The 15,786-nt window shown below is 41.0% G+C and overlaps 1 protein-coding gene across 1 annotated transcript in view; it reads left to right on the top strand.

Annotated features, from left to right (window-relative positions):
• Nucleotides 1–4,411: 4,411 nt before the first annotated feature.
• The window catches only part of LOC105518593 (keratin, type II cytoskeletal 8-like), a 98,007-nt gene continuing 86,632 nt past the window's right edge, over nucleotides 4,412–15,786 (top strand). The window contains 3 exon segments of the mRNA XM_011951630.1: nucleotides 4,412–4,458; nucleotides 11,274–11,475; nucleotides 11,574–11,647. Coding sequence (XP_011807020.1) covers nucleotides 4,412–4,458; nucleotides 11,274–11,475; nucleotides 11,574–11,647 — 323 coding nt within the window.

Here is a 15,786-nt window from a genome sequence, read left to right as displayed (position 1 = left end):
AGAAAGAAAGAAAGAAGAGACATTCAAAACATGTTCAAATGCTGAAATGGGAGAAAGAGTATTTTAGTTAAAAGGACTGGTATAAGAAATGATACAGAACAAGGAAGGTGCCACGCATCTCTCAAAAGCAGCAACCACTCCAGTGGGGCTTGAGTAAAGGGTCCTGGCTGGGCCATAATGAGAAGGAAGGCTGGGAAGGGGAATAGGAGGAAGTCCACAAAGAGCTTCAAACAGCAGTCTAAGCTGTAGGAATCCCTTGACCATGTCTGACCAGGAGATAGGACCTGTGGATAGGATGGATTAGAAAGGAGGAGAAGGGAGCCTGGTTACAAAACTGCTCATTAATGAAGAACCAAGTTAGCATGGTAGCACTATGAGCACACAGGTGCAAGAGACGCCATGGAAGCAGTGCGTTGGGAGAGGCGGAAGAAAAGTTGTAGAATTTCTGGAAAGCTGGAGAGCCTCAGGCTCCAAACTATTTAGGCCCTTTTCGAGTTTCCTCTTGTTATCCATGAATTCCAGACTGGAGTTAGTAATCTGGGTTTATTCATGCCAACATGTCCCATAAAGATACAAAAGGAGATACACACATTCACAAATAGACATATACACAGATATAAAGATACACAGATAGACTGATACCAAGGTACATTAACTCATAGATCCAGGTACAATGTATAATTGGAAGGATACCTGTTTGTTATTCCAGATCTCAACCGTGCTTCACAGAGAGCGAGAAAATGTTCCAAAGTTTGGCTCCAAACATTTCTAAAAACTGGGTGATAGGTCAGAGAGTAAGTGGGAAGAACAAGAGTTCTCACTTTTTCCAAACCAGTTCTCCCATTTCTCTACCACATAACATTACCGGTATAACAGGCTGGCCGGTTGATTGAACATATACGCACTCCTACTCCTTCCCAAAATGCCCCAAGTCTGTTGAAGTGCACACAGGACCCTTAAATGTTAAGCTCTCTTCCTAAATACACACAAATAGTGCAGTGAGTGATATTACATTTGTCGAGCCAACCATGCTAGGGCTTTGAGCCTGGGTGAAGTTCTAGGTATTTCAAAACCTCAGGCTCAGGCCACTTAAATTAGCCCTGAGGCTTTTATAAGAGCTATAATCCCCAGTTAAACACAAGCAGCAAGAACTTGATTTTGCACATTTCATGAATGCTGATCACAAGTTAAGTCACCAGGCCCTGGGTGATGCAATGACTCTTGAATAACTAGGTAGCTGCTTTGGGTTTGTTAGTTAATGCTACATGATAACATAGTAATAACAATTAACTCAATCACATTCTAAAGGAAGTGCTATAAGGATCCTACACTGTGGTTTAGAAAGCAGAGGTAATTACAGCTCTACCCTATAATTTGATGGTTTATCTAGCCCTGTAAGCATGCCACTTGATGAGAACAAAAGAGGTGCTATGCAACTTTCATTGAGAAATCAGGGAGCCTTGTGAAACATTGAAGATTTACCCATAAAAATCTGAATTTTTAACTTGAAACAAGAAAGTTAAGATCTTATCCATCCCAGTTTTAATGAGAGAGATAAAAGGATGTGAAAAGAAAAGAAATAACACAATTGGCAATTAAAGCTCATCTATGAATAAAAACCTTTGTTCTCCAAATGTGATTTAGAATTGAGTGAACAGCTTCCTGTTTAGAGACTTCCATACTGGAAGGCTGAGAAATGCCCTGTGTTCCAGTGGCCTCTGTCCCATGGTATCTGGCTATCCGCCAACACAACTACCTCTCCTGTTCTGCAGTTCTCACACAATGGTGAAAGGTCTTGACTCCAGACTTACAACCTGAGTTTGCAATCTACCTCCTTGCCAGCTCTATTATGTTAAATAAATGACTTACCCCATCAACCTCAGGTTCCGCACCTGTAAATTGGGACTAACAATTTACCTGAAAGATTGTCGGAAAAGCATGTAAAAATGCTTTGCAAACTCTAAATACCAACAAAAAAAAAATTATCACTATGCCATATATTTGTTACCTGATACACCATGAGGGTGGAAATGCAACATATTATAGAAGAAACACTAAAATGTTTGTATTTAGAAGTTTGTGCAAATGAAAACACACATGTAATACTTTCTAAACCAGCATATTTTTTAAATGTCCTACTATCCTTACTAAAGTAGCAGCATTTCAGTTGGATAATAATGTAGATTCTATTAAGCAAGGACGTATGAAGAAAGAGTTGCATAGCTAAGTACAAAAATATTATGTAGTCAACCATGGTTACTGCCTAGATGATGAAACAAAATATGCCCGAACTGAAATAAAAACATCACTAGTGTTGCGTTCTGTAATAACCTTTCATATCCCAGGAGAGGAAGTTAAATAGGATTCTCTCACTGGTCTTAAAATATTTGTCTATCAGGTGGAAATATTTGTAATAATGTGTGGAATACTTTCTGAATGTCATTTCCTGTTATAAAGAGACAAAACTAAGCCTTGATGTCCACTTTCCCCAAATATATGACCAAAAAAAAAAAAAAGATGATTTAAGTTTATTAACGGAAACATAAAATGAAAACTTCCAATAAAGAAAATAATGAGAGCTATCTGGGGCTGAGACCCTTCAGAAATTCTCTTAGGGTTTTGGAGACAGTACTACTTTCTGCTCAGTCCTGACTCCAAACTGAACCTCTCCCACTCCTAAGCCAACTTGGATGAAAACCAGCTCCACTTTAGGCCTGACTGTGTAAGAATCTGTATTGTCATTCCACGGCATGTTTAAGTCCTTTTAATAGATTAGGTCAGGATGGTATCCTCATAATTTAGTGTTGTGAATAGTACAAATAAAGGCTTCAATGACATCTAATCAGAACATTTTCTTTCTCTTCTCTAAGACCCTTATTCCACAGAGGTCCAGATTTCCCCAGCCTGTCAGTCATTACAACGACAAGCTGTCTTAGCACATTTGAAAGCCATTGAGTAGCTAATTTGCCAATATAGATTTAAAAGAGATGAGACAGCTTATGGCTGTGGTCTCTCTCTGGCTTCTCCCACACAAAGAAGTCTGGAGCACATGGGGGATTTCTTTTGCTGAAGGCAGACCATTGTTTAAACATTGATTGCCTCTTTTTTTCTATCATTCACTTTTTCTCCCCCCTGTACACGGCCACCACCAGACACAGATTTCATTCGTGGCCCATCGGCTGAAAGTTACTGGCTCAACACACTGATAAATGAGCCATTTACAGGCTGGAGCGATGGGAGAAAAAAAAAAATAACACTCATATATATTAACTAAACATTGAGTGAGTTTTTCTTATCTACTCAAAAGACTTACAAGCTTTTTATGCCAACGAACTCTGGTATGTACAACAGAAAATGAACTAACTCGTGTTAAAGTAATTTCATAATGCAAAAGGACTATGCAAAAGCAGGACATTTGAGAAATATATGGCACATCTCATTTGGGACTAAGAGACCCTGGGACAATTTTTCCCAGGTTACTTTACACAGAGCAAGTACATGGTGATTCTGGTCCAGGGAAGAAGAACAGATTTTAGAATCAGACCTAAGGGCAAATCCTGACTTAAGTACTTATCAATGATCATGGAAACTTACTTAATTTCTCTGAGTCGCAATTCCCTATTTGGGTAATGAGATACTATTACCTACCACACAGGGTTGTATTCTGTGAAAATCAGAAGCAGAGGTTGTTTCTCTCATAGTAAACAACACAGAAAGAACAAGGATAATATTAAACATGTATATAATATTGATATGGTTTGGCTCCATGTCCCCACCCAAATCTCACCTGGAATTGTAATTCCCATGTGTCAAAGGAGGGACTTGGTGGGAGGTAATTGGATCTTGGAGGCGGTTTCCCCCACCCCGTTCTCATGACAGGGAGGGAGTTCTCGCGAGTTCTGATGGATTTAAAAGTGGCAGTTCCCCCTGCACTCTCTCTCTCTCTCTCTCTCTCTCTCGTGACACCTTGTGAAAAAGGCGCCTGCTTCCCGTTTGCTTTTTGCCATGATTGCAACTTTCCTGAGGCCTCCCCAACCATGGGGAAGTGTGAGTCAATTAAACCTCTTTTCTTTGTAAATTACCCAGTCTCAGGTAGTTCTTTATAGCAGTGTGAAGATGAACTAATACAAATATTAACTATGTGCCATGAAGCATTCTGTAATGAAACTGAGGCACAGAGAGATAAAGTGATTTGCCCATGGTTACACAGATAATAAGTGTTGAATCCAGCTTTAGACCCAGGCAGTTTGGCTGCATAGTCTGTGGTGCGCCTCATCACACTCTAAAGTGAATATTTACTAAGTCCAGGAATCTATTATACTGTAGCGCTCAGGAATATTAAAAAACAGAAAAACATTTGAATTAACCTGAATAAGAGTTGGTTGTAAGCCTAATAGAGACTCTTCGGGCCATGGAATTTGGGTTCCCAGTCATGACTCTAAGGAGCAGAACTGGACAGTAGGTCTGAATTCCAGGCAATGGCTGGAGAACAGAAGGAGCTCTGGCTTTTCTGTAGGGCCAACCAGTCATGGAATAATCTTGCTCTAGGGACTCCACCCCTTTCTCCTGTTTCCATCTTCAGCTGGGAGTGCCCTACTTACTCTACTGAATTTTTGCATTCTATTCCCACAGTTCAATTCCTCCATAATTCAATCTGAGATTCCAAGGGAAAAAATCAGCTATGATGCCCTTGATGGGTGATCTCCATCCTGGAACCAGCCAAGTCTGCCTGAAGAGGCAGAATCCATTTCACAAAAAATACTGCCTGATTCCTCTTCAGTAGCAACTTTAGAGAGAGGAAGCATCAATAGGCACTTCAAAATAGACCTTTCCCATTGTGACCTTGCTGTCCTCTTATCCCTCCCATCCTGGGAGGCTGAGGAATGCAGAGCTTGAACTCAGCCTTTAGAATCAGTGAGCCTAAAAACTAAATCCTGTCTCTCCCGTAACTGGCTGTGTGACATTAGACAAGTTACCAAGGCCTCTGCAGAACTGTTTCCCCCTTACACAGGAACTGTCGCCCCTGTGTAAAATGGCGATAATAATAACTCCTTCATACATTTATTTTGAGTATTAAATGAGATATTATACATAAAAATACTTTAACACAAATGTTGGCACATAGTGTTTAGTAAATGTTATTTATATTTTAGCACTATTCACAGCTCAAGAGGTTTCATCCATGTACTTACCCTTTTGAGTTTTAAGGCCACCAACTCCTTTGTTCTCTTTCCTCCCAAATCTTTGCTTTTTCTTTAACACCCAAGTAGAAAAGGCATCCAGGTAATCAGAAAGGACCAAGGGTAAAGGACCAGGCAGGAAAGCCACTAAGTAAGTAGGCATATGCAGTAGATACTGCTGCTCATCATCCAGTTTGGCCACTCCCTTAGTAACAGAATCTTGATATTATTTGTGTTGACATCACACCCAACACTATAGCTGATCCTACATTTTCCTGCCTCCCTTGCAGCAAAGTATGGCCTCACCTCCAATGTCTGGCCAATGAGCTGTAATGAGGTGCTTTGTGGGTTTCCAGAAAGCTGTTTCAAGGAGCTGGCTACAGGTGCATCTCATGGTCCACCCATCTTTCTTCCCAACCTACAACATGGACATTTGGCTTCTGGTCCCAGAGCCCCTTTAGGATATGGAAGCTGTCTGCTGAGGACGATTTAGTGGGGAGGGGTGGGGAAATAGGAGTAGCCTGAGTCTCAGAAATCTATAGAAACTCCTACCAGCTCTAAACTACCTACCTCCAGATTTCTATTTTGTAGACAGAAACATGTATCTTGCTCAAGCCACTGTTACTTCAGGGTATTTGTTGCAGAATATAATCCTAAAGGGCCACTTGCAACAACATGGATGAACCTGGAGGACATCATGCTAAGTGAAATAAGCCAGGCACAGAAAGACAAATACCTCATGATCTCACTTCTATGTGGAATCTAATAGTCAAACTCATAGAAACAGAGTAGAACAGTGGTTACCAGGGGTGGGGAGGAGAAGGAAGAGAGGAGAAGTAGTCCAAGGGTACACACTTGCAGTTGTGGAGGATGAGTCAGCCTAGAGTTCAGCCTGAGGACTAGAGTTAATCATAATGTACCTCATACTGCAGATTTGCTCTAAGAGTGAATTTTAGGTGCTCTTACCCCACACAAAAAGGGTAACTATGGAGGATGGGTGGATAAGGTCATTCACTTAGCTGTGGTAACCACTTCACTATCTACATGCATATCAAAAACATCATGTGCTACACCTTCAATATATACAATTTAAGTGTATATGTGTACAATTCTAACAGATGTAATGAATCTGGAAGACCTCAATTAATATCAAATCATTAAAATATTAGAGATGATGCATTTATCAAGAGAGAATGAGTACACAAAAATGATATAAAAGAAGAAAAGATATATGGAATACTTGCAATCAGAAATAATATCTCTGAATAAAAACCTGTATACTACAGCAGAATTTGTTTTCTTTTTGAGTTGACAGTGCCATTGACAATCATAGCTCACTGCAGCCTCAACCTCCTGGTCTAAAGAAATTCTCCCACCTCAGTCTCCCAAGTAGCTGGGACTACAGGAACATACCATCATGCCTGGCTAATTTTTTTTGTTATTTGTAGAGGTGGGGTCTTGCTATGTTGCTCAGGCTGGTCTCAAACTTCGGGGCTCAAGCAGCCCTCCTGCCTCAGCCTCCCAAAGTGTTGTGATTACAGTTGTGAGCCACTGCAGCCAGCCAAGAAAAATTATTATGACGTGGTACTCCACACTTGGATACTTAGATAACTACCTGATCCACTAAACTTCTGAGTAACCCTGACTGAATGACTTGAACTTTCTCTGTCTCAAGATCTTACTTTTCTGGATGGACATCATAAGCCTTACCTTACAGAGGTAATCTAAGAATTACTTAGGACATAGCTAACAATATTTTACTGACATCATCACACATTTTCTTGGATCTCTGACCAACCAGCTTCTTTCAACCATAGCTACCAAATTCTCAGGTGAGTGTATGCAAATGTATTAATCATATCTTTGGAGGGTGCTGAGTCATTGAAACCTGTACATAAAAGAATGGACAATAGTCCATGACCTTATTAAAGAAGTAACAATAATACCAACCTATGCTTTTTGTGGTTTGAGATTTTCTTGGTCCACATTGCAAGATGTGAGCCCCTAGATTCACTTCCAGCTGCAGACCTCATCTCAGTTGCTTCTCTGTCCACTCCACGCTTGCCCAAGAGTGGCCCCTGCATAGGTGGCATTTGCCCTTTGGGTGATAAGTTCTTCCATGTTATGCTATTCTCATCAGGCCACAGGAATGCCCAAGGCAGCACTGCCAGCTTGAACCAAAAGCCTGGCAATTAACAGAAATCTGATGACAATGATAATCACATGAAGACAGACTATGACATAACCCACTCTTTTAGGAGTTTTTAGATTATCATCTTGCAAAATTCTCAGGATATGTATGGTTTCCTGCCATGAAGACGAAGGCTTTTGCTTTCCTTCTACAAAAATTGGAATGTTATTCTTATGTCTGTTGGCTCTGCTTGGGGGCCCTAATGCGAGTGTAGTCATTGCACATTAACATCAAGCTCCTGACAGTGGGCCCAAAGGTGTACGAGGATTGCCTTGAGAAATATGAGCAGTGCATGCAAGTATCCAATAGGTGTTGACTTGCCTTTCTAAGCCATAGGTTTCCATGATGTGTTTGGCCTAAATGGGAGCCTTACATGTATTACATTTTCTATATTTACTAAAGATCCTTTTCACTACAAACATCATTAGCATCATACACAAATATTTATTGATGTTTACTTGCATCCAAGGCGCTGAGACAAAACAGAGAATTAACGGTTACTGCCTCTAATATGATTACCGTATAGCTCAGAAGAGCAGAGGGCGAAAGGACTCTGGTGATTTTTCCTAGTTCGCTTTCAAACTGGAGACTCTGACACCAGGATGGTTGATTTACCTAAATTTACAAAGGCAGGGAAAAGTATCAATTGAAAGAAATGAAAAGATCATGAAGAGCCTCCATGAGATTCTTATTGCATTGGGAAGCTTTGGTAGCAACACATTGTCATTTCAGCGAAATAAATATAATGTTGCGTTACAGATACTTTCCGTAGAGAGATGTTGTCATAGGTGTTACATGCAATATTCGTTTTAAATTTGGCTTCCATTTTAAATATAGTTGAATATAAATTCAGGACTCTTGGGTCGTGGAATTAGAGGAGGGCATGGGGAAAAGGTCTTTGATTCTTTCTGTTATATGTGTGAGTGCTCTCAACAATACTTTCTCATTATAGGGATTTCTTAATTTTATTTTAACAAAATGTTAAGTAGGGGAAGTCAAGGTGACCATGAAAACAGCTCCGCCTGCAGTGGGGTCTGTATATCACCTTAAGTGTAACCAGTGCAAGAAAAAGGCTGAAAAAACTGACCAAATCTGACCTGATATTCCACAAAGACCTTGTCCTGGAAGAACAAACAGAATTCACACAAATCTTAATGTCCAGAATTCACTAAGTATTCAGAGAAGTTGCATAGAAGACATTCCCAGAGGCCCAAACGCCGAAAAGAATGGCATAAAATAGAAGAGAACAAAAAAGGGGCATTAAAGAAGATGCCACAGCAAAGCAAAGTTCCATCAGTGCTTCAGCCTCCCCAAGGGAATTTGATAACTTCTGATTCAACAATTGTAAGAACTGTAAAAATGGCCTTAGAAGTAATAATCTTGTAAGTATTTGCACATGTGTACTTATGACACCTAGATTTTGAGTGTTAGTTGATAATCTATCCAAATCAACTTCTCTGAGATAAATTACAAGCAATTACCTTGTGCTGTTAACATTATTTTGCTCTTTACTTGTTTTACTCACTATTTTGGGGGATGTGCTTTTCATTTCTTTCTCTTTCTTTTTTGTTTTGATTTTGCTTCGCACTTGATTCTGACAATATTCTGATCGTCGTGTGGGTAATAGCGAAAATAATACAGGAAAGACAAGCAGTGGTGGTGGGGGTGCTGGGGCCATTGGGAATTCTTCAGGAAGGAGGCTTTAGTATTTGGATGTGGTTTTATTTCATTGCCAATGGAAAGAGCAAATGAAAATTTGGCATCTTGCCCCATTCCCCAAAATGAAGCCATTCTTTTCTCTTTAAAAAAGAAAAAGAAAAAAAATCCACCTGCTTTACAGTTTGGAGATTTCTCAAATAACCTAAAATAAAACTGCCATTCAATCCAACAAGCTAATTGCTGGTTATATACTCAAAGAAAAATAATCCATTCTATCAAAAAGACATATGCCCTTATATGTTCACTGCAGCACTATTCACAATAGCAAAGACGTAGAATCAACCTAAATCCCCATCAACAGTGGACTGGATAAAGACAGTGTGGTACATATATGCCATGAAATACTATGTAGCCGTAAAAAAGAACAAAATCATGCCCTTTGCAGCAATGGAGCTAGGTGCCATTATCCTGAGAAATCTAATGTGAAAACAGAACACCAAACACGGCATGTTCTCGCGGCATATACTCACTAAACAATGAGGACACATAGACATCAAGATGGGAACAACAGATATTCGGGGTCACTGGATGGGGGTGAAGGGGTTGAAGAACCACCTGTTGGGTTCTATGCTCACCTCCTGGGTGACAGGATTGTTTGGACCCCAAACCTCAGCATCATGCAATTTCGCATGTAACAAACCTACAAGGGTACCTTTAATCTATAATAAAATTTGAAATTAAAAATCTACCTGCTGTAATCAAATAGCTAGTATCTTTATCTAAAAGATGAATACCAGTGCTTATATTGTGGCTTTTGCTTATGATTTTTAGTTCCCTAAATATCAGATATTGTAGAGTAAACATAGTTTCACTCACTGGAGTTTAAAAGACACATAATGTCCAAAACTTTAATATAAATATGGTATCGTGTAGCCACGAGCAAACATCCACCTTAAGCTGCCAATACTTCACACGGTTCAGTCCGTCTCATTAACTTTCTCTGATCTGACACCTCCCTTGAACTGACTGACTTTCCTCCAACCCACAAAAAGAGGCCACCTAGCAATTGTCCGTGCTGTATGCCTCAATCAGCTGAAATAAATACCACTACTGGTAGCAGAGATACACATTAAATAGACAGAAAGGAGGTTTTCTTTGCACGACTTGTAAATTGCCACCACTGTCTGTGCTCCTTCTGCTCATTAAGTGGCCCTCCTTGGGTCGGTCCCTCCCGCTTTGCAGTCTCTCTGGCAGTAAAACTATCTTCTCCTCTCACAGCCACCATTTGAAGGAACCTATTGGTCACCTGGGGCTTTATCTGCTCACCGATTCATTTTGGATCTTGCCTCCAAGGGCACTCTATTCCCCACACGAATCATTTACTGTTACCAAGATTCTTCTCTCACCTCTTCCTTGAAGCTGAATACAAAGTCTTGGTTCGTCCGCGCACCTGCAGGTGTGAAGCTGCAGGTGCTTATCTGAATGGAGGTTACCGGAAGTCAGTGCAAATCAGGGCTGTCCCTCTAGCAACAAAAATTAACATGTAGCCGAGTTCCAGGCCCAAGCAATGCTTCTTCCCAATTATATTTACTCATTTTTATAAGGTGTGATTTTAATTCCCCATGTTTCATGATAAACTGTACCAACGCCGCTCGGTGTTCAAAAGCAATTTGTGATTCTCTTACGTGAAAAGACACTATATGAAATGAAAATTAGTCTTAATATCAGGCCCCTCTGTTCTCTAAGCGGGAAGCTCATTGCCAAGCAATTCTCATTTACAGTAATACATCTTTGCTTTGAAAGCCACGATAGCAGAGAAGTGCATAAGGGAGAAGGAAACTGTGCTTCAAAATGTCAAACAACATCTGTTTCCCGTTTCTGAGAATTACGAAGCTTTCTCTAGCCCTTTAACCCCTTAGCCCACATTGTATCTGTCCCTTCATAGTTTACGGTCTTTATCTTCAGAAGCCCTTCAGTAAGTGAAACCTGATACAGAAAGTGAATCTCTTCTTTAGGTTCTCTCTGAGGATTAGCGACGGGATTTATTAGAACAACACTGCTCGTGCTACGATGCTTTAGGGTTGTGTCAACATTTCAATTACAAAGCCCTGCTTCCAGGGGTGTGCACGCCGTCCATTAGAAAAATAACTGTCTAGCTTCAAATTTGGAAAGTGGGGTAGTGACTTGAAGATCCACGTTCAGCTTGTGAGACTTTAGAAGACGCGTGGGATCGCCCTTTCTAGGTGTGGAAAAGTCTGTCCCAGAGACTACGTTTTATACTTCAGCTGTGCCCCACGGCCCAAGCAAGAATGTCATGCTGAGACTGTAAGTAAAACAGTCAGAGCTAAAAATCCATATACGATCATGCGAGGAAAAGGCAAAATGGGTCGATGCTTTCACATGTCTTCTGAGAACAAGGCAGAAGTTATTCTGTCGTGCGTAGCGGTAAGTCGGTCACATTCTTCTTTCGAATGCAACGTTAGATCAACCGCTCATCTCGGGTTTCTTTTAAGTGATCTGCACCAAACCTTTCTGCCATCTAGACAAAAGCAATGGCCGACAGGTCTCGCCGAAAAGCATTGGGGAATCAAGGACAGTCGGCAGCAAAGCTGGGAACGTAGTTGAAATGATCTCATTTATCCTCCTCCTCAGTCCTGTCTCCCTTCTCCCTCTGCTCCGTGCCTTCTGGCCGCCCTCCTCATGCTGTGGCCTCAGTCTGTCCTCCCCATTCACTGCCTTGGTGCTAAGACTCCATTTCTTCACCATCCCTGCCACCTGGCATCACCCTGCATCCTGCATCCTGAGCACCTGATTGGTCCAGAACCACATATCACGTTGTAAAGAACCTGCCGGGTTCTTAGTGATTTCCTAGCAGCTGCTGATTTTTACATGTTTGTCTGTCTCAAAGATGTTTCTAATATTTTCAAGGAGCAAAGTTGGAATTTAGGGCATCCCACAGGCACAAGAAAAAAAAGTTTTTAAGTAAAGGTCCTGAAAGTATTCTTCAAAGAACATCATATATGAACAGTCATTAAAAGGTTGAAACAATTTCTCAATTGTTCTACATCCACATGGAGACTCAGTCATAAACTACAAGTTCCATAAGAGCAGGGTTTTGTAGTTTTGTTTTCCACTAAACTCCTGGCATAAAAACATTGTATATACTCAATACATATCCAGTGAATGAAGGGATAAATTAATTAATGAACATATCAAATAACTCTTGATCAACTAACTCAAAGCCTCCATTGTAAGTCACCTATAGATACCTTTCCTCAATGCAAAAAAAAATCAATTGCAATAAAGAAATGACTGCGGACATGTTGGCATCTCGGGTGAGGTGATACAAAAGATAATCTCATAAGAAATAAGTGAGTAACTAAGAGAAATAGCCCAGAGTAATAATCACCCTTTTTTCTGGCTTTTAAGTACCATTCAAACCTTTACTATGTAGAATTTGAAACAGAAAGAAAATCTAACTTTTCTGTCACACTGAGTGTCTCTCCTGTTTCTCAAATATGAAAAATATCTCAAATCGGTATTTTTTAAATATGCAGTGCTTTGCCAATTTAGCCAAATAGATTGTAAGTGCTATGAAGGCAAGCTGATATAATTTTTTTTTATACCTACAAAGGTCCTGATGGTGGGCTGTCCCCAGAATGTGTTAAATAAAGGCATATTATGTTGGATTGTGTCTTACCAATCAAGACTCTCTCTCTTTCCCCCTCCTCTGTAGCCAGCATTTTATCTAAGCTGCTAATGAGCCTCAGAATCTGCTTTGATTTTCATCTACTCTCCCTTCCTCTTCCAAGGTTCAGAAAATGCAAGAAAAAGAGATAAAAGAAGATGACATAGAAAGAGAAACATCCTGACAGTCAGACCTTGAGTACTTAGATGATATAACAGGAGCGTTTGAAGAAACTTCATATATGTCTTATCTAAATTTTCTAAAATAAACCAGTATTCCCTTCATGAAGAAAATGTCATATTTATTTGTTATAATGAAGTCTCATGCCACAGTTGGCTGAGAAACATATGTTGGCCACTGAGCCACTTCTGCTCTGTTCCTTTGCTCCCTGTCCCTTGGAATAACTGGATCAGAAGGTCCCAAAGGCATTTCCACAGCTGATATTCCAAGATATCGCACCTTTTTTTTTTTTTTTTTTCAGACCAGAGTCTTGATCTGTTGCCAGGTTGGAGTGCACTGGCATGATCTCGGCTCACTGCAACCTCCGCCTCCCTGGTTCAAATGATTCTCCTGCCTCAGCCTCCCAAGTAGCTGAGACTACAGATGCATGCTACCACACCCAGCTAATTTTTGTGTTTTTCAGTAGAGATGGCGTTTCACTATGTTGGCCAGGATTGTCTCGATCTCTTGACCTCGTGATCTGCCAGCCTCGGCCTCCCAAAGTGCTGGGATTACAGGCGTGAGCCATCTCGCCCGGCCTCTTCTGTTATTTCTATGTGGCCTTTCTGCAGAAGTAAAAATACACTGAAGTTCCCCACTTCAACTCTCTAATTCTGTTTCAATTAGCAGACAGAGTTCTGATTCCTTCCATGGAAACAGGGTGTTTATCTCTTGGAAGTTGCATTCTGCTAGTAAATTGCAAAGAGGGACACCCTCTAAGCAGTACAAAAAAAAACGCATTGTGCTCCTAAGTGCTTATGTCTTTAGTATTAATAGCAATTTGTTCATAAGAACAAGAAAAAAATCTCCACGCACTGGCACAACCAGAGTCTGATTTCATTCCAGCAACTAACAACGACAACGACAACGACAACAACAACAAAAGCAAAGCCCTTTTTTTTGGTTTAATTAAATTCTTTCAAGCCGTGTGGAGCAATACTGCTGGGTAGATCTTGTAAGAAGAGATAATTAAAACACAAACAAACTAGTTCTTTCATTTGGAATAGCGGCCACTGCACATGCTCAGGACAGCTAGCCCTAACAAAATCCCAAAGGATTCTTAGTATGCAAACCCAGTCGGCTCTAGAAACAGGTTCAGCAGTTTGTTATAGAGCTAGAAACCCCTTCACACTGGGAATCGGGTGGGATATCTCTGGAAAGTCAGACTTTTTCTGAGACATCGCCAAGGAGCTGGGCAAATGAAATGATGCCTTTGGCAACGGGCTCTCAGCCGACCCATGGGTCTCAAAAAAGAGCTTTCTCACTCTGCAGTCTTGGGCTGAAGTCAGGCAATGATGACTCTCTAGGCCTTTTCAAAGGAGCATTAACGTGAAAGGAGAGAAAAATGTTTTTATACTCATAAATGTGTTTTCCCCAAAATGCTAGTAGAAGCTGTTTTCAGAATCCAAGTGTTGTATGTTCTGATTGGAAGTGACATCTAAATCTCACCATACCATCTGTGATGTTTCCAGGGGACTGTCCGTAGAGTTGACAACCTTATTAAATGTAGTAAAGTGTACTGACCTTGTGAATTCTCTGTGATAAACTTTGAGATAACACAGCGTTTGGAGTGAGATCCACCAAAATCAGAACTGTGCCTTCTCATGTGAGCTTGGCAAAGGCACAATACTTTCTAAGCATTCATCTTCTCTTGAACTTAAGGACAAGGATAGCTGGCCTTACAGCAGATGTTTGTCATGCCGAACTCCCGTGGTCCAACTGACGTCAGCGTAGCTGTGATGGACAGTTCTTGACTTATTTAAAAGTGTTCTACCTTGAGTCTGGCAAGGTGGCTCACACCTATAATCCCAACACTTTAAGGGACAGAGTTGGGAGGATAGCTCAAGGCCAAGAGTTTGAGACCAGGCTGGACAACATAGTGAGACCTGCCCCCATCTCAAAAAAAAAAAAAAAAAAGCCAGGCATGATGGTTCACACCTGTAGTCCCACTTAGTTTGGAGGCTGAGGGGGAAGATCCCTTGAGCCCAGGAGTTGAAGGCTGCAGTGAGCCATGATCACATTGCTGCACCCCAGCCTGGGTAACAGTGTGAGACCCTATCTTGAAAAAAGAAAAAGTGTTCATCCTTGGACATAAGCCCCGGTATCTGTGGCTTCTCTGCCTCCTGGCTTTCTCTGAAGGCTTTGGAGGCTACTCAGTTCACGCACAAGCACAGCCTATTCTCCCTGTAGGGGAATAAGGACCCCTCCCTGGGCAACCCTGAACCAGCGCAGGACAGAAATCAGGGGACAAATGCCCTGCCTCCCAGTTCTCCAGTAGGACAATTCTGATATGGTTTTTCAGTGGCCTTTTTTCCTGTACCTGTTCTATTCGACACTCTCTCACTTCCAATGCTTGGGATCAATTCCCAAGAGAATAAACTACTGGCACCCAAGGGTCTTGCTTTGTCACCCAGACTCAAGTGAGTTCTGTCACCCAGGCTGCAGTGGTGCCAGCCTGGCTCATTGCAGCCTCAAACCCCTGGGTTCAAGTGGTCCTGCCACCTTAGCCTCTTGTTTCAGGTTCTACTTTAGAGGAGACAAACTGAGACGTTTCTAATTCCTTTTTCCATGTCTGTTGCATGGGTTAAATAAGATAACCGATGGAAAGACTTCTTTGCAGACTCTAAATGTATGGGCAAATGTTAGTTACAAATATTAAAAGTGTTTCTAACTATTATTGGGATCTAAGTTTAAACTGAAAACGTTGATTGTTACTATTTTGTGAGTTACTTCTATTACAACCATGTTGTACTTGTGAGGTTTATAATAAACATGTTTGGGGCACCAAAGTATGTGGCACTAGAGAAAAAAATAAGTGAACAACTTTGGTGGATGGAATTACCCACATC

Source organism: Colobus angolensis, unplaced genomic scaffold, assembly GCF_000951035.1.
Source record: "Colobus angolensis palliatus isolate OR3802 unplaced genomic scaffold, Cang.pa_1.0 Scaffold321, whole genome shotgun sequence".
Lineage (NCBI taxonomy): Eukaryota > Metazoa > Chordata > Mammalia > Primates > Cercopithecidae > Colobus > Colobus angolensis.
This window is presented reverse-complemented; position numbering and strand designations above follow the sequence as displayed.